At 40.3% G+C, this 19,802-nt stretch overlaps 1 protein-coding gene across 2 annotated transcripts in view; it reads left to right on the forward strand.

Annotated features, from left to right (window-relative positions):
- Positions 1-7,259: 7,259 nt before the first annotated feature.
- The window catches only part of LOC145454473 (P-selectin-like), a 91,408-nt gene continuing 78,865 nt past the window's right edge, over positions 7,260-19,802 (forward strand). The window contains exons 1-7 of one of the 2 annotated variants that reach the window (XM_080332496.1): positions 7,260-8,031; positions 8,939-9,047; positions 9,340-9,460; positions 11,108-11,288; positions 11,845-11,918; positions 11,995-12,177; positions 13,358-13,475. In XM_080332496.1, coding sequence (XP_080188622.1) covers positions 7,850-8,031; positions 8,939-9,047; positions 9,340-9,460; positions 11,108-11,288; positions 11,845-11,918; positions 11,995-12,177; positions 13,358-13,475 — 968 coding nt within the window. In that variant the 5' untranslated portion in view covers positions 7,260-7,849. The remainder of the gene's footprint in view (positions 8,032-8,938; positions 9,048-9,339; positions 9,461-11,107; positions 11,289-11,844; positions 11,919-11,994; positions 12,178-13,357; positions 13,476-19,802) is intronic. The other variant, XM_080332552.1, reaches the window with a different exon arrangement.

Below are 19,802 nucleotides of genomic sequence, written 5' to 3' on the forward strand. Positions count from 1 at the left end.
CCATGGGATACAATTTAGGCCTGCACCAATGCTTGGCTGGTAATATAAACTTGTAAACTACATTCGAATTCGATTAAGGTTATCACCTAGCACCAAAGACGAGTTTATAGATCAGAGATATAGGTACCCTGTTATTATTTTACTTTACTACTGCGACAACGTACGCTGTGAGCCAAGGATCGGCAACCTACGGCCCTCGGGCCGGATCCAGCCCGCCACGCGAAGTCGTCCGGCCCACGGCATCATAACTAGTTGTCACAAGAATACGGCCCGCCGTTTCTTGTTGAGCTTCAAACATCAGTGCCAGCACTGTTTAGAAAAATTGTGGCATTGCTAAGATATAAGTACGTTGTACTACTCTATTGTTACGACATAAAACTGATGCGTAAGCGGAATACTGGTATTATATCGTACTAAGCGTAGTGCAATATTATCTGCAGAGTTAACGATAGTTGCCAAGAACAGTGCTCTTCAACCGAGTGCGTACACGCAATAGTGTACCTACCATATATTTTAAAGGGTGTATCATGTGCCACTCTGATGGGTTGTACCAGATATCGCATTTTATTCGGCCGATGACTAGCTATCAATCACAACAATGAATTTTCTACAGGCTGATATTTCAGAAGGGGTCGACTGGATGTAGAATACGGTTTAATGCTCCCAAGTGTGCGCACTACGCAGCTTGTAAATTACATACTATTAGGCATGTCATTAATGGCTCCACTTGTTTGTAGTATTTGTGGTGTTTTCCGACTGCAATAACATTTACACCAGGCCGATATTCCGTACTTTGATTCCGTAGATATGCCGATTTGTAGCACGGCCTACTAATTTAATTACTGAATTTTTTTCACGCTTTCCGAAATTCGTTCTCTTCGAAATAAATTCAGGCTATTCAGTACTCCGTTTGCTGTAAAAGTTAATAGCACACCCACAGAATTTCAAAATGATCTTATTGAAATGCAATTCAGTGACGAATTGAAGGATAAATTCCGTACAAAGAGCATATCGCTACTTGACTTTTACAAAAAGTACCTCCTTGAAAGTGGTCTTTATCCCAGCTTGACCAGCCATGCAAAAGAAACGAAGAGCAAACAAAGATACCGCATTTCCGACGCCCATTTCGAAAATGTTCTGGTTCTTGCATCATCTGACTTGGTACCAGATGTTGAAAAAACGTTCAAAAAGCAAGCAGCATCAGCTTTCACGATAATGCTGTGTTGTTAAAGTGTGAATATACATTTGCTCTTTTTGTGATTGGTATGGTTGAGATTGAGCAATGTAGCGTAATATACTGAAGTGAGTATGAATTGTAGTATGAGAAGTCCGGCCCGCCTATGAGTTGTGCATTTGATATTTGACCAGCAAAAGGTTGCCGATCCCTGCTGTAAGCGGTCAATGTATTTACGATAGAACAGGGGGGCTCGAGTAAAACGCAAAATCATTGGATGAATTAAATTTGTCGCTCTCACAATTCACACCAACGTATCGATAACAATCGGAACATTTGTAAAGTATAGCAATTTTTATCGACACCGATTACTTGATGACTTGAAATTGACACAATACTGGTATTCCACTAGCCAAAACAGTTTCGGAACCACCACGCGACTCGAATCATTAGAATTAACACTCGATTCGAATCGAATTCCTCCAATCAGTATTCCCAGCCCTAGTTTTGTAGAGCCACACAATCCTTCAAACGTTCGTCCCGTGTTTATATGATGATCCTATAACAATGGTTCTTAACCAGCATGCCATTGAATACTAGGGGTTCCTTGAGTCAGTCTCAGAGGTGCCGCGGGAGGTCAAGACACACACTCGACTCATACATATGGTTTTTGATTTGACCACCATATGTTACTGGTAATAATCAGGGCCAATACGGCACTTTGCCAGTGCCCCCCAAAACGTTGGTTTTGGGCCCCCTCAGGGTGATAAACCAAACTTTTGGGGGGCTTCGCCCCAACCCCATTTACCCCGACCTGGATGTACGTTTTCACCGCTACTTTTGATCGAGATTTGTTAGCTCAATATTGAGTCTGTTGTGTTAGTCTAATAGCGTGAAGTGCGAAAACTTTTTTATATTTCGTGACTTAATCGGTCAATAATATCGGTAATTGCTTACATATTGGGAAAAATGCCATCCCGCAGAGAAAGATTATTTGTGTCGTGGGGTTCAGATTGCCAGGACAGGAACATTTGACGCCAGCAAAATATTAGTCGCCTATGGACAATTAAACACATATGCATATATATCGAAGTTTTCGATCAGGATAACGGCAGTCTTTTCGGCCAAGGTTTTCTCGCTGCCGATCGTACTGGCACACTTCTCGGAGTCTCATGTTACATGGCCTAAAACTTCATATGTCTTGGTGTGTCGTGGCTAGGGCTGGGCACAATGATTCGAGTACTCGAATCTGAATCGAGTATCAATTTTAATGATTCGAGTCGAGTAGTAAAAGACGATATTTTCGAGTACTGAAATTACAAGCTCCTCGCCACTGAAAGTTAATTTATCAACGATAATTATAGTTTTGATGCTAGTTTCCAATGTGGAAGGCTTAAACACTGATTGGCTGCATTGAAGCATACGAAACATAGTACAAAGCTACAAAGCGTACGTGAAATAATACATTTTCGAAGTCATAATCATCCCATAACCTTGTCACGAAGTGCAATGAAATCGGTATGGTCGAAAAAATATCAAAGCATCTTTAATGTGGTGGATAACAGGCATTATATTCTTTGCAGTGGCATAAAAGGTGCATATTTGAACTTTGACATATTACATTCTATTATGACGTCATAATGTGTGATACTCGAATACTCGACTCGACTCGAAGCATAATACGTGATTCAGAATCGAATCACTCAGGTACTCGATTTTGCCCAGCCCTAGTCGTGGCGCGGTAATGGCTGACGCCGGAAGGGCAGTCTCTCTTGAGGGGAGGGTACCCAAGGTTCAAGATATTTGGCAACATTAAATCGCGCATGACGCGAAAAAAAATAGAACAAAGTTGTAAAATTAAAAAAAAACTCCATAATTTATGTTCATTGACTAAATAATTATGCACCCCGCTCGTGCTCGCAGTTACGGGTGCGGCAGTTACGGTCCTGGTAATAATAGGCTCGACCAGTAGACGATTTGTGATTATTGCGGACTGTACGTCGTGTACGGTGGCGTACGCAGGGGAGTTTGGAGTTCGGATTTGAATATCCGTCCTTCTAAAATTACAATTCTGTCTGCAATCGTCGTAAGCTCATTTGTTATGTTAACTATCGGTATCATGCTGCAGTATTGAGATGACTCTAGTTTACTATTTCGTATGACTTAACTTGACCCTAGTCACTTTGCAAAAAATTACTTGACCTGACTCGGCGCTGCAGAAATTCGGACTGACTCGTGACACGGGGAGAAATTTACAAGTCAATTTCAAATCATCAAGTGAACCAGTGTCGATTAAATCAACGTGTCTTATGTATGCTCGGATTGTTCGCGACACGCCGTTGTCACTTGTGGAAGCAACCAGTCATTCACTAATTGTATGTTTCGCTGATCCCCCATAGTTAGATCACAAATAAATTGACCGCAAACTAAATTATCACAGCTTACGTTGTCGTGGCAGTAGTAGTAGTAGTAGTAGATTAATGTAATAGCAACGGATCTCTGTTTCCTGGATGGTTCAGTGCATACATTGCGCAGTTCTCACCTTTTCAACCCCTCTTTAAATCGAATGAATATTGTTTATCCGTTTATATTCTCATGAATATGTAGATGGGTAGTGCGTTGCACCGTGTCAATTTGTTTTAACTTCTCGAGGCTTCGTATTCGATCCTCTCTATTTTGGCTGACAATAACCGACTCTATCATGTAGCTATACAGTTACTCATGTATTTTATTAGCAGTTCTAGGTATGCGTGAGCAATACAAAGCCTGTATGCATGTATATTTAACTTTATATTCATTATTTGATTCAAGATAAATGGCCAATTAGTCACTTTCACACAGCTGGCAAAATGTAATGACTTTGAATCATCACTCATACTTCGAAAATTCAATTTGACTTGAATTGTGACTTGACTCGTGATTTGACTTGACTGGACTCGAGCCACCTCCAAAAACGAGTGACTTCACTTTACTCGAGTCACCTGCGAAAATCGATTGACTTGACTTGACTCCACTCGAAATGTACAATGACTCGAGATGACTCGTGACTCGAAGGCAGTGACTTGATCCCAACACTGTCACGCTTTGCGAACAATACGATGACACTTTGCGAGGTGAAGGCTCCGGTTTCTGAACTGGTGTCTGAAAGGGAATAGCCGAATTCACAATAAATAGCAACAAATATTCATTATAATGTTTTCGTTGTGTTGAAAATTATACATTTAAGAACCACTGCCCTATAATAAGCGGGACGTTGCGGAGCGATAATTTAAGGAACCCTGACATTTCTCACAAGCCGTGCGGATAATAGAAGTGTAATTATTTTTGAGGTCATTGCTGCTTATTACTAACTTAACAGGCAAATCGAAGCGAGTTTTATTGCTAATAATTTTCAATATGTGTATAGTGGTTGTCTAGTTGACCTGTTCAGTAATATCCTATGCAATCGTGATAAAATTGCATACATATTTTGATATCGTGGTTTTATCTGTACTCAAGCCAAATGTCCGAAACTTACTATATTTTGATTTGTTGAGTTGAGTTTGTTGTTTATAATTATATCCTTCGAAAACATCGCGTGATTGCGATGCAACTGAAAGTTAGGAACTTGATTTCACTGGAGCATTGTGTTTGAAATCAGACACGCGCCTGGGTCTATTCGATGTAATTAAGACGCATGCACAGTTGCACACTGAACGAAAAGCAGTGGAAGATGTAGCATAAAAAAGACAAGCGATAAAAACGAGTGGGTATATGGCAGTTGTAAAAATTTTCACATTTTCAAGAGATAGCCATTTTTCTTGGAAATTCAATTTTCAAACTTTTACGTAATCAAACTATAGAAACCTTTCATACTCGATGCATATGTGTAGAGGCGAAGTCGATATATCAGATCGTGATGGTGTAATCTCGGGTGCTGACTATAGTATTAGAGTGAGATTCTCAACATGATAAGTTTTACACACACAAAAATTTGGGACAAACATGTCATGTGTCCGACTGCCTTTCTGTCCGCATACAAAATATCCCGTCACGCAAAATCAACGGGAGATATAAACAATTCTTCCCACGTTATAATCGATCTGGCCGCAGTGTAGTGTCGAGGTTATTCCTAATATAATTATGCCCTCCAAGAAGCATTGAAAGATTGCGATACATTGAAAAGATAGGAAAGCTTCGAAACGAATTCGAGTAGTCTTTGAAATGAGACACACACCTTGGCCTAGAGCAGTGGTATTCCAACTTATTTCAATTGCATACCCTCTCTAATTATTTAAAAGTATGGCGTACCTCTTCAAAAATAATGGAAAGACAAAATGATACAAACTATATATAATTATGTATCAATAGTTAAAGTAGTCTTTGATATCAGACAGCGACTGGACCTACATCAGTGTTTCTCAATCTTTAGCAACTTAACGATCCTCAAATACTATCCTAGTCACACGAACAAAGACCTTCCCAATTACTTATCTAATATTACTACTATAGATGCCGGTGTACATAATGAACTTTGCATTAACACCAGTGTTAATGGTACGAAATCATTAAAGTATGATAACGAATGTTTACTTCAAAGCAGTGTTACCTATACTACGTAGGATTAGAGTATGTGTCTTAACCTGTAGGAAACCATTGAAACTGGCTAAGGGTACCCCCTCCTCCGGTTGAGAACCATCGGCCTAGAGAGCATGCAACCGTGAAGATGAGACATTCGCAGTGAATGAAAAGTAATAGAAAAAAGGTGGCATATATGTCGGATGGTCGATATATGAGATATTGGTCCTGTAATATCGAACGTTGGCTAGTATTCATTGAGTAGAAGCTGCTTGTATATAGCAGGAAAAGTGAATGGATCTCAGAAATTACGGTAAAGTTTTAATTACAAGTTGGTCTGATCTTCGTGACGCGACAAACCACGGTTTAACATGCGGGAGATCTCTATAGCAACGTTCGTTACATAGGCTCAATCGCGAAGCGTATCACGAGACAATCACGCGAGGGTGTTTCCCATTCCGCAAAAAAAAAGTCACTGTTTTTGTATATTTTGGCTTTTGTATAAGAAGCCGCTAACAGTTGAGAAGTGAGATTCGTGCTGCGAACAGCGTTAGACAATCAGAGCTTTCCAAATTATATTCGAATTAGAACTAGAGCTACACAGTTTCATTCCAAATTGGATTAGAATCAGAATTACTGAATTCGCAAAAACTTGGAAATTGAATTCCTATTCCGAATTAGAAAGAAAAACAATAAAACCATGTTCCCTTTATATCAAATCGGAGCCCCTTCACAAAAGCGCGAGAATGGCAAATGTCTGCACGCCGAGCTTGGCTCGTTTCGCACGATACAGTCGTCCTGTATCGCATAATCAGGAATATCAAACATTACATTAGAAATAATATGGGTGGATAGAAACATGTCATAAATTAGTCTAATGAGACAGCTAGAACTTGCCAACCACCTGTTCCGAATTGGAAGCCACGAAGACGGGTTATGTAGTACTTACAAGCGACAAAAAATGTGGAACATTTCCTCATTCATTGTTCAAAATATTCCTGCGAACGGGAGTACCTGGAAGGCGCAGCTTGGGAACACAGCGTGCCTTTCTTCATAGATAACATACTGACCCATCCCGCCACGACATATTATAATTTGTTTTGTTTTCCGGAAGAGAGATTTAATGGAATGATATATAACTAATCGACCTGGTGCACAAGACCAGTGCTGCCGAGCACCAAAAATTCAACAATAACCACAACAGCAATTATCCAATTGTCCTAGTCTGGTAGGCTAGAGTTGCAAGTCCGTTGAGTTGTTAGCCAGAGTTTTGATGATATCTTTACTAACACGTCGGCTATCTCCCCGTAAATGCATATAAATTCGTTGTTTTTCGCCAGTGTTCCTGAAAATGAAAGACGACCGATATTTTGATCGAGTGAGAACTTATTTTTCGGCAGTCCACGAAAATATCGTGACTCGACAATTTATTAGTGCTCATCAAGAAAGGTGGTCGGTAACGAAGTGCTTTTCTCAATACTCATATGGTTGTGTTTTAACTGCGGCAGTCTGTGGTCAAAATAATCATCGTCGGTACTCAAGTATAGTAGCTGAAGTTACAACGTCAATTTGTACCCGAAACAGGAGTATACACATTTAGTTATACAAGCGCTATTAGCTATGCTATATAAGTTTACCTGAAGATATGACGAATTCAACGGCACCGTCCAATATCTTTGGGTCTGTGAGATCATCTTTCACATTCAAATTTAACCAGTTCATGTAGCATTAAGTACTTGTCTCTCTTTGGTGTCGATACTTCACTCAATGTAGCAAAAAGTGTTTATCAGATTCTTCTACCAACATTGCACTCCTGACATAGTAGAGTGTCAGACTGTTAGCACATCAAATCTCATTTAAATGTTGGTTCAGTCTACGTTCCACAATTTCCGCTTCTTAACCAAAGAAGAAACACTTCGCCGTGTCCCTATTTCGCTCTATTGTCCGTAAATGATGGTCAATGATACTTGCATGTTATTCCAGTTTCATACCGCATCTAAATTCAATGCTTTTGACTACAACATATTTTTCAGCAATCTATGAAATCCTTAACTTGATAGTAAATGAGAGGTCGCACCCTTTTCTATTTCAGATCTTCTAGCGCGTTCCTAACCGACGATGAATTTCGGCCGGATTTTGGGAGCCATCTTATCTATTTCTACATTTGTTATATTTCTTTCTGGGACATCAGGCCAATCTGGAAGGCCTTACGGCAACAGCGGTGAAGTGAATATCTTATTCGTAAGAGCGACTTCGGTCGAAGTCGGGTTCAACTATGTCCAAGGAGCAACCATGTATTAGTAAGTGAATCTGGTGGTAACAGTAGACCCAGATCGATATCAAATATATGAGCCGATACCGATATCCACGCTATATATACAGATATTTGGCCAATATTCACTAATAATTTTTTGGCTAACTCTCATCAGAAACGAACGTGTGTATTGCTGTAAAGTGTTACTTATTTCATTGAAATGAAAGTCTATTGCATGTGCGAATATCAAGCTTTGAATGCCTTTCCATTGCACTTGAAAGCAACTTTAAGTGAATCCACGTTCCATTTAACTTCCATATACTTTCAATTTGCCGTGCCAAGAACGTGACCGCAAATTCCTCGGGGCGCACGTTGCAGCGGAATCCCGCTGACAAGTAATTAACGCATGTTAGCGTGATAATCGAGGTTTACATCGTGTGACCTGAGAGGTCGAGTTCACGAGGTTTTTAACCGCCTTTGTTTATGGCCTACGCATGATACGATGGAAACACTCATAACGAACAGAAACAGGATCATGGTATAGGACGTTGTGCACTCAAATCACCAAAGTCTGACATGAAGACGTGTACAAACTACTGGATTTTCAAATGTGCAACTAGAACTAGAATTAAAACTACTCATTTTTCCGAATCCGCAACTAGAACTATTAGTACTGACTTGAAAAAAAATCGCAACTTGAACTAGAGCTAGAACTACTCACTTTTAAAAATCTGCAACTACAACTAAAATAAGAGATCTTCATTTTTTGAATCTGCAACTAGAACTAGACACTTTCAGAACTATCAACTAATACTAGATCTAGAGCTACTCGCTTTTACTACTCCGCAACTAATAACTAAAATTTCTCGAAAAAACAGAAGTTAGTTTACCCTGTCAACTAACTATATTCGCAGTCGGTACAGCTTTGCTGAATTGCGGCTCCTATTTATCAGTGTAAACGCAAGAGAATGGGTGGACGGCAAGAAAGTTGGTAACCAAGCGATCGGAATTTGGTTGCACGGCCGGAAAAGATCGACGACATTGGGCAATCTCAACCCAGGAGTGCGTTTGTAAACCTGTAACTTTTTTTCGTATGCAGACTAAAATATCCTATATAAATGGGCTATTAGAGGTACAGAACAATTTACTGGAGTATACAATTGAATAATATGTTGGTATTGAAAGATACCCGAATATTTTCGGCTGACATCGACAGGGGTAATCGTCAGAAACTAGTAGAGAATCGGAAAAATACATTGTGTAGATTATTTAATTGTATATCTTACTTATAAGTGTTTGAATCCATGTTTTCGCATACTGGTGTGAAACGGAGCGTCACTTTCATATTTTTAAGAGAGAATACCTCATACGAATACAAGCTTACGCGAAAGATCGTCCGATAGGGTCACGCCCGCAAAAAGTGGTCAGGACTTCTCAACAATGCTACACGTGCAACGCGATGTCTGACAACGAACGTAAGTCATATGGTTGGAACGACGCTGATTGATTCTACGCCTGTGGTGTCTGAGTCTTCATTTCGCCGTGGCGGAATCGAAGCAGCCTATGTCCATTTTTCAAATTTTGAGACCTATTTTTCAAATTTAATTGTTTGTAAACTTTTCATTTGTTTTTTCCTTTTCAAAATTGATCATTACCATTGATGATATGTCCGAAAGCGTATGAAAATTATACATAAAGTTAATTTTATCAAAATGTGTAAAATTGACAAGGATTAAAGCTACTTTGATTCCGCAGGGACAACATAATTTAGTTTAGTGGTTCCTAACGTGGGAGATATCGTATCCCAGTAGATGGTTTTTAAAAACAAGGGGACGTTTGGGGGCGATATGGGCGAAAATGTTTGGAACCACTATTTTAGTTAAAGTCGAAACCGTTTAATTCCGACACTTTGATTGCGCTCACTTCTAGCCGAACCAAGTACTGGTTATTGTGTCATAATCTAATGAAACGAATTGCGAGCCTGTGTCCGAATTCAGATAGGAATTGCCCGGAATAAAAGGAGATTTTTTATGAACAAGCATTTCGGCCGAATGAAGTGGCTATGCGGGTTATCAGGCATCTGAATTAAGCGGACTCGTCCGGCTGTTGCTCTAGTTCACGGGAAACTGTCCTAGTAATATTGCATAAATGATAGCCAGCGTAGTAATGAGCAAAGTGGTCAGTATTGCCGTCTTAGGTACTCATGTAGCGGTAGAAGTAACGCCGTCCATGACTATTCATGTGTAAGTAGACATAGCGAGTTACAAGTATGTCTAAATGTAAGTATTCTTGGCCTAGTCTACATCATAACCAATTGAGGCAGTAGTGCGAGTAGACAAAATCTACATGAAGTATGCTCCGTTACTGACCATCTGTGGTAATAAGAAGCCTTGTGTGGAGAGATAGCGGTTTGTTGCTTCGTCAACTGGGAAATTACCAACAAAGAAATTCGTTATAAAATAAATAGGCGGAAAATTCCCTCCGCGGTAATATTAATATTGGTAATAGCACATTTACAGAGGCACTGATCGCCCTTTTCAGGCTTTGTGCACTATGAGACGAATTTTCGTTATGTTTAGATGTTTTTGCCTTTCGTAATCCTGAGGACGTCTTTCACTTTTTCTCTCACTCAGACTTCAGTCTCTCTCGCTCCCAAGCGTCCCCATCGTGGTGATTGTTTTTTTTGTGGTATTCATGGTGTTTGTCAACTTATAGTATGGCCCATTTCGTGGCTTTTCTTTTTATAAGACACCGTTCTCACAGATAAGATGGCGAGGAAAAGCGTGGATAAACCTCTAACACTTAGGTACGAATTCTGTAGACGACCTCGGTCGGACTCGAACCCACAATCCATTGGTGTTGCAGCTGTGGATTATACCACTACGATATCTCGCCACCGTGGTCTTTGCTGCCGCCTTGTATCACGGCATACCTTCAGTCTGGGTTTGGAGTGGTATGAAATTATCTTTTGGCGGATTGCCTTAAACAAGTTCAACTTTTGTGTCATTTTTCATTTCTATCCATCGTAACTTTCATAGGAAATATTTGATGGGTCCGGAATAATGACTCAATATACAATAGGGGAGCTCCACCAGAGACGAATCTGTTGAGTTGTTTGTCAGAGTGCAAAGGGCCGGACAACGAGTTCGAATGTTCCTACGACAAGGACGCGTGTCTCAACGAGGTGCGGTACTCGAAGGGAGTGCCGAAAATCACGAAACGCTGCTCGCAATGGCGGCCCGAACTTGGAGGACAGATCCAGAACGGAAGTGACGTAACAGTTGCATGTTCCGGACGGGGGAAGTAAGTGGAAATCTCTTGCTTTACTGATCCGTTCCAAGCTGACTTGGACAGCAATCGAAAATTCCACTGTTAAATTAGACTACTGAGAGCGAAATACCTGTAATTTAATTTGTGAAATGTTTCTATTTCAATTCAAGCTTAATTCTTGGTTATCACGAATATGCCACAGAAGAACTGAATCGTTCGAAACGACCTAGGTGTACAAAAATTTGCCATTCTAATGCTTACGAGGACGACCTAGGATTTGATATGAACTGAACATTAATTTTGTTGTATCTCTTTAACTTTGTAATTGAATTGAATTTTCATTCCAGCAATAATTAAAATTCCTATTTAATTTGGAAAAAATGTGTAGCCATAATTCTCATTTTATTATAATCAAAACAAATGTTTAGCCATCATCCTAATTTTAGTCTAAATCGGTAAAAACCATGTGGACATAACTCTTTCTAACTCTCTCTAATTTACTTCGAAAAAAAATCGGAAAATATATTTCTAATTGTAATCCAATCTGAAAAACAATGTAGCTATTGATCTAAACAACCGTTTCATTCAGAATCACAGACGCGGCGTGCAGATGCATGTGCAGAAGCAACCTATGCAACGAAGTCGAAGTGCCCTGTTTGAACGGTAAGGGATTAGTCGTTTTTCCATACAAAAAACTATCTATATCTATCTAGTAAAGTGAGAGTCCATTTCTTCGCAGAATGCTTCAAGGAACTGCCGTCCCCAGAGAAGAGTTACATCAGATGTACCAATGGAGAAAAGGTGGGCTCGATGTGCTGGTGGTACTGTATGCCGGGTTACAAAATCAAGGGCACGTCAAGATCAGTATGCAGAAGAGATCGAACGTGGAGTGTCCTGAATCCGCCCGAATGTGTCGGTGATGGTGAGTATCATTGCTTTCTCACAATGTCGCTGTGGAGAGTAGATTTAATAAAACTTGCTAATCAATCGCCGAACATGATTGCAAACATAGTTGACTTGGTTCTGTGAAATTATTTATTGGTATTTTGTCCGAAAGTGGGTATACCTACTAAATAATCAAGAAATGTCGGCAAACTTAATTGAATAATATGTTCCATTAAAATTGAAGTATAAAATTGTATACTAAAATTTTGTGCCTCCCAGAGTCAAGTCACAAGTCAAGTCACAAGTCAAGTTGATTTTTCGGAGTACGAGGCATAATTACGTTATTTCATTTTCATAACTGTCTGAAAGTAGCCTTTTATTTTCAATGGAGGGACCAATACAGAGGTAAATAAACATGCAAGAAGGCGTCGTGTCGCTAAGGCATACGAAGAACTTCGAAACTACCTATAAGTAACTGTATAGCCTCAGTCCCAGCCAAAATATAGAGGATAGAATACGAAACCTCAGAAAGTTGAAACGAATCGATCTGATGCAATGCAGTAGCCACCTACACATCCGTGAAATACAATTTAAGCCTGCACCGATGGTCGACAAATAATATAAACTTATGATCTATAATAAAATTAGACTTAAATCATACAAGATGTTTGGTTGAATTGGGTACCAACCACAGTGAGCAGTATATAGAATAGAGATAGATGCTTTGCCATTAGATTATTTTATTACTAGTTTACGACAACGTAAGCTGTTAGCTCCGATCACTTCGTTTGCGGTCAATTTATTTGTGATAGAACAATTGCGTGTCAGTCATACGCACAATCATTGAGTGAATGCTCACTGTCACGGGTCAAACCAACGTATCGCGCACAATCCGAATATGCAAGATCAGTCATTTCTATGAACACCGTAACTTGATGACTTGAAATTGACTCGTAAATCCTGCACGAGTCAATCAACATTTCTGAAACGCTGAGTCAAGACAAGTCAAGTTATTTTTGCAAAGTGACTCGAGTCAAGTCAAATCATACGAAAAAAGTTACTCGAGTCTGACTCGCGTCAAGTTATGACTCGAGTCATTCCAACACTGCCTCACATCGCATTGTGCATTTTTTGTCTTGAACTGATAAAAAATGATAGTGCCTCTGATTGAGCGTCATTAATATACGATTATCGACGACAATCTTGCTGTTTTTCAGACCACTTTCATCCCCCTTTTGAATCCAGATGCCCGTTTCTGGTACCTGACGAAAACGGTTTGATCTCCTGCACCAAAGGAAACCGACCTGGTTCCGTCTGTACTTTCCGATGTTTGTCGTGAGTGATGTCATCACTAGGGCTGGGCACAATGATCAGAGTACTCACATATGAATCAAGCATCAATTCTGATGATTCGAGACGATTGTTGAGAGTTGTTGTTTTTTCGAGTATTGATGTCATACGTTTCGTGCCACGAAGAGAAAATTATATAAACGATGATTATAGTTTCGACACCACTATATTTTCAACTGTGTGTGGCTGCAAACCGCGATTGTTCGTATCGCAGCGTACGAAACATGTAGTATAAAGCCACGTACGTTAGTGAAAATTACCTATCTTTAAAGTCGTGATCAACAAACTGCTCGGTCACAAAGCGACTGAAATAGGTAGGGTCGAATAAAATACCAAATATCAGAGTTGTATTGACTCGCGTCGTGAATTTTCGGTGACTCGACTTCACTCAAATCATTTTTTCAAATGCGTAAATCGAATCGACTAGACTCGAGAGTCAATCTCTGTAATGACTCGACTGGTACGTGGGTCATTGTGCATGACTCGAACCAAGTCACATGACTCGAGACTTGGACGGCCAAGACAAACATTTCGTTGCAACTTAGAAGAACAGTAAAGTCACCACATGTTTGGTATTTCGTCTATCATTCCTGATGCTTGGGAAATGGGGTCATATAGTGTTGGGACCGAGTAAAATTACGATATTAATAATGTGAGCCATTCTATATCACTCGAGCCGAGTTGAAAAAGTGAGTAGAACCGGATTGAAATGAAAACTGAACAGTGAACATAATGACTTGGGCTCGGACTCAAGTCAAAACGCTGTGACTCGGACTCGATCCCCTACTAGATTACTTGGACTCAGACTCGACTCTGTGGTGAATGTAAAATGACTCAACTCGAGTCGAATCAAAACTATAACAGAGTGGTTGACTTGTGACTCGAAACCTTGTAACTTGGTTACAACCCTGCGGATATACCAAATAAAATACCAAATATTCTTCAATGTGATATAGATCTGGCGATATACAGTTTGTGGTCGCGTAAAATGTACATATTTGAACTTTCCATATCAATCGCAATGGTGTGACGCCATAATATGAAATATTGGTCTAATTGACTCCAAGTCTATCACTCGATTCAGATTCGAATCACTCGCGTACTCGGTTTTGCCCAGCTCAATCACGAGGAATTACGATTATGAATTATCATTTCGATGTTTAGAAACAGCAGACTTCACGGCAGTACTGTGAGGAAGTGCGACGGCGTCACCAGCAAATGGTCCGGAATTCCCGCTACGTGCGAAGGTAGGCTATGCGTTCAGCTGAGCAGAATTTTTGTGCAGATGAGAAAGAGAGAGAGAGAGAGAGGGGGTATTTATTTACATACAGCCGCAATACAACATTAGCAGACGGCAACATGATGACGTTGAAAAATACGCAAGTCCGGTATTCGGTATGGGATGGGAAATGCTACCGCGGTCTTAGGGGTCACCTAATCTGATCCCACCTGGATCAAACAGGTACACTGTCTCTATACCTACAGGATCTGGCTGTAACTAATGTTAGTTGAGAATAAAAGAAACATTTAGGTGGAGACCAAAAGTTTTACCTCAAATCAGACGCTGAACGCCCAAAACACGGTCACATAAATAAATATGAAGTACTTAGATCAGGGGTGGGCAAACATTTGAGCTCGCGGGCCGCATTCAACATCTGAATCCATTCGCGGGCCGCACTATATAAAATTGGGATTATAAACCCAAACGCAATATGGGTATTTGATGATATAGTGAGGACATGGAGATGATATATATGCTTATTTAAAACAATCCAAACATTGCTTTGATGATATCGTACAGAAACAGTGGCGAGATTTCATAGGCTGGTCGACCTCAATAACCAATTAGTCAAAACTATAGAGATGAAAGTCAGTTGTCCACATTCTTAGAACAGGATTGAAATTTAAGTCTCTGCGGCGATCTGTTCATAGATTTACTAATTCCACTTTTGGATCAGTTCCCGGACGCACAATGCAGACAGCATCATAACCATGTTAGCTTCAAACACACTTCTACTATGTGTGGATAAAATATAAATACCCAATTTCTACGCATACAGAAAACGAATCCAACTAACACACGCGCGAATTGTTTTTTATAAGCACATCACTGAAATAATTAAAACTGTAGTGGCCAATCCGAAATCACACTAATGATCCGTATTATGTCAATCTCGTTTAGGATTTCTGTGATGTTTAGCAATTGAAACCTCTCAAACTGCGTACATGGGCCTTGAGATGGGGCTGTCGCGCCAGAAATTAAACATAAAAAAAGATAGGAAGTATTTACCTCAGAATAGCGGTTCTCCAACTCCCCCCCCCTGTATAATGATAAAAGAGTCTCCCCCCCTATCGTCATATAATAAAACGCCACCTAATGGATAGTTAGATGGCATGGTAGGTTACGACTGTGGATGAGACATTTTTCAAAATGAAATTTAAAATAAATACAGAGCAATAATAATGAATTGTATGTAGATCGCGCGGAGCGCGAAAATTTTTTCCCGTTGAGCTCGGCTTCGCGCCCTCTTCAGATGCTTTCACGCCCCCAAGGTGAGTGCGCCCCCAGTTTGAGAACCACTGCCTTAGAATTATCATGGTGAATACCAAGAAAAAGTTTAACCAAGTCCCAGCATTAATTCGATTTTATCGTCCCACGATTTTATCAATACTTTTAATAAGTTTCTTTAGACTCTCGCGGGCCGCACCGAACGGTGTCGAGGGCCGCATGCGGCCCGCGGGCCGTAGTTTGCCCACCCCTGACTTAGATAAACGGTGTCCAATGTTGATTTCTGGGACTGGTTTAGCGGAGCCTGAAAATTGAAAAATTGTGCTGACCCATGAGTCCCCGCTCCTGCGCACTGCTTGAAATAAGTCATCAATCATGAAACGCCGTTGCCATGACGTCTGGCTTCGTGTTCGCCGGGAATGAACTGTACCTCGACGTTTACCCGAATCACGGTTTACTAAAGAAAAAATGTGCCACATGAAAGACTTTCTAAAGATATTAACATGCCATCTGTACGACTGTTGGATTGTGTACGAAAAAGACGCACGGTCGCCGGTATTCACGACTAGCTGATTCGACGAGATGTTTCCTTCTCACCTGATACTGGTGTTGACCACTACATTTAGCAAGCATTACTTTGTCATAAGTCAACCCCCGCCTTAACACTTTCAAAAATATATTTTCACAACGGGCCTGACATCGCATATCGCAATGCATGTAATTCAATCAAATTCAAGAACAATTAGAAATCAACAGTCATAAAAGTTAGGTTTACCATATTTTAGAAATCTGAAAAGAGGACACTTTTTCAGAAATTTGCAGCTTGCAAAACCGGAGTAGAATTCTCAAAAACCGGTGAATTTTTCCCACTTTGTGATCGGTTGACTAAAAAAAAGGTAAAAGGTTATCTTTCCCGCTCAGAGCTCAAAATGCCGTTTTTCTCTCGACATTGCCAGGTGGATGACTAAAAAAAAAGGTCATATTTTCGTTCAGAGCTAAAATCACCGTTTTTCACTCCGAAATACCCGCCGGAGCTTCTCTTTTGTGCTAATTTGCGGCATATCACTCGCAATTTGCTCTAAATCTGACCTAAATTTTCAAAAAAGAGGACAAAATCTCAAAAAAGAGGACAAAAGGGCGTCCTCCGAGGACACTTTCAAAAAAGTCAAAAAAGAGGACAAATCCTCTTAAAAGAGGGCGTATGGTAAGCCTGTAGAAGTCATATAATCAATTGACAAACTATAGAGAATTAGATTCTATTCCTATGGCTTAAATACAAGAACTATTTTATCCTATCATACTGCACCTCAAATTGGTGCAATTCAGCTTTCCTCAAACTCAATTCTTCCTTGTGCCACATTCAGCGGTATTATACCAGCAAGGGTAGGTGCCAAGGTGGTTTAAAAATGCGAGGTTTATCGCCCGCAGATTTGATAAAAACACACGTTTGGTCTCCGGTATGTCTAGAATAACGTGCTAAGCAAGCATCCAACAGCCGCTGAGCCGGACTTTTGGTCTCCACACTTAGTGACAGAAGCAATTGCAAATGACAGTGATAGTAATGATAGTGAAGTAATGTCAGGACCAGTTGAGGCAACAGCGTTGCTATATGACGATAAGAAGTAGTCAAATGCGCCTTTTGAATCTGCCACAAGAATTCATCATACAACTAACGCATAAGTTGTGGTAATGCATTCCAAATGATAGGCCCTAGGCAAGGGTTGTAATGACTCGAGTCACGATTTTTGGTGGTTCAACTTGACTGCAGACATTATATAAAATATGGAATATGACTCGACTCGGCATTAGGCAATTTGTGTGTTGACTCGACTTGTAATCTAGTCATTCCACATGACTCGACCAAGCAATTTGACTCGAGACATGACCAGCCAAGACATGTATTTTGTTGTGACTTGAAAGAATAGTGAGCTACTACATTATTGGTATTTCATGTGTCAGTACTGGTGCTTGCGAAATAGGGACATAAACTGTGTAAAGGGAGGAATATCAGTATGAATGCGCGGCCTTCAATATCACCCACGCAGAGTTGAACACGACAATGAACAGCTGCACACAACGACTTTGACTCGGACTCTATTAAAAAGACAATGACTCGGACTCAAACCTTCGAGAACTGACTGGGACTCGGACTTCACTCGGTGGTGAAGTGAAAATAAATCAGCATGAGTCAACTCAAAACGGCAAGGCAATATGCCCAGTCCATTCATGTCAACTAATTCCCCCATCATAGAATACTATGATCTTCGCCGAAGCCGTATCAGCTATTGGTGAGGAATGGTAATCTTGGGCAACCAACAACCACAATACTTTTAAACTGTCATCAATTTCATCAATCAAAATGCTTCAATAAGCGTTCTTACGAAATCTCAAATCAGGTCGCGGGCCGCAAAATATGACCTCGCGGGTGGTGTGTTGGTGGGTGACCCCTGTCCTAGGCACACTTGAACAACTAGATGGTTGTCTAATTAGAGCGTAATGCTAATAATCCTATTTTAATTCATGGAATGTTTATATATGCACCCATTTGATTTCTAATCAAATTTTTGGTTTGACTGAAAATAGACAGGATAACTGTATAGTGCGAAACAAGCCATATGCCTGTGTACAAACATTGCTATTCTCGTGCTTGTGAGAGTCAACTCTCATTTGACATGAACTGAACTTGTTTTTCTTGTTGTTGTTTTTCTAATCAGGAATTTGATTCCATTTCCAATTTTTGCGAGCTCAGTAATTTTAATCAAAGTCAATTTCGAAACAAGTTGTAGATATCATTCATTCATTGCGGCAATTTTTCCAAAGAACAGATCCCGAGTATTGAATAGATCTGATTATTAAGTTGCTATCAGCTGGGGGTAGTAGACATTTCCTTTTTGCGAAGTAGCTTGTATTATGAGAGTTAGCCGCCGAGGTTTGTTTTCCTTAGACATCATTTGCAGCGTGATAGAAGAGCGGAACGGACTGACTAAAAAGTGCACGGACAATACAACGATCGGATCGGTCTGCGAGTTCTCTTGCCCAGAAAACAGAAAGCTTCTGGGAAGTCACAGAGTGATATGTCAAGTGACAGGTAGCTGGTCCTCCAGCATTCCAATATGTGGAGGTGAGACTTCGCGCAGACTTCTGAGCTCTCAAGCTACAGCTGCATATGACCTCAAATTTGAAATGAACTTGACTGATTAGTGCAGTGGTTCCCAACCTTTTTGACCTTGCGGCACACTTTGAAAATGAAAAAGATTTCGCGGCACACTAGCACAGTGGTTTTGAACTCTTTTGGCTTACGGCAAAAGCAAACTACCAGAATGCGTATAGCAGCAACCGCAGTCTTATATAGGTGGTCACTGGTCAGTGGTCACTGACGAAGTAGCCTACTTCTGCCTTTTCGGTGCTCTTAAGTAGGCTTTTCGCTGCTTCAAAGAAGAAATTAAGTTTTCTTTTATCTCTGCGGACATTTCACAAATATACGTCTACGAATGGTATAATTTAACATGGGGATCGTTTTCAATTCTTCTTTTTTTACAATTTTATTGCAGGCAAGAATAAGGACTTTCTCTCAATCCGTGTGAGGTTTTGAATTATCAACCATTACCTCTGTTGCCACATAACTTGCTTGCTGAGATCTCGTTCAAACTTCAGGCTGAGGTTAATTTCATAAGACTGGCTTGACAACAAAGTCTGCCCACTACCTCGTTGCCGATGTAATTAACCGTCGCATGGAAGAGTCCAATCGCGATCGTCACTAACAAATACAGACGCGTATAGAGGTGTCTATACTTGGAAGCCAA

Source organism: Botryllus schlosseri, chromosome 1 (assembly GCF_051294905.1).
Source record: "Botryllus schlosseri isolate E-star chromosome 1, Bs_hap1, whole genome shotgun sequence".
NCBI lineage: Eukaryota > Metazoa > Chordata > Ascidiacea > Stolidobranchia > Styelidae > Botryllus > Botryllus schlosseri.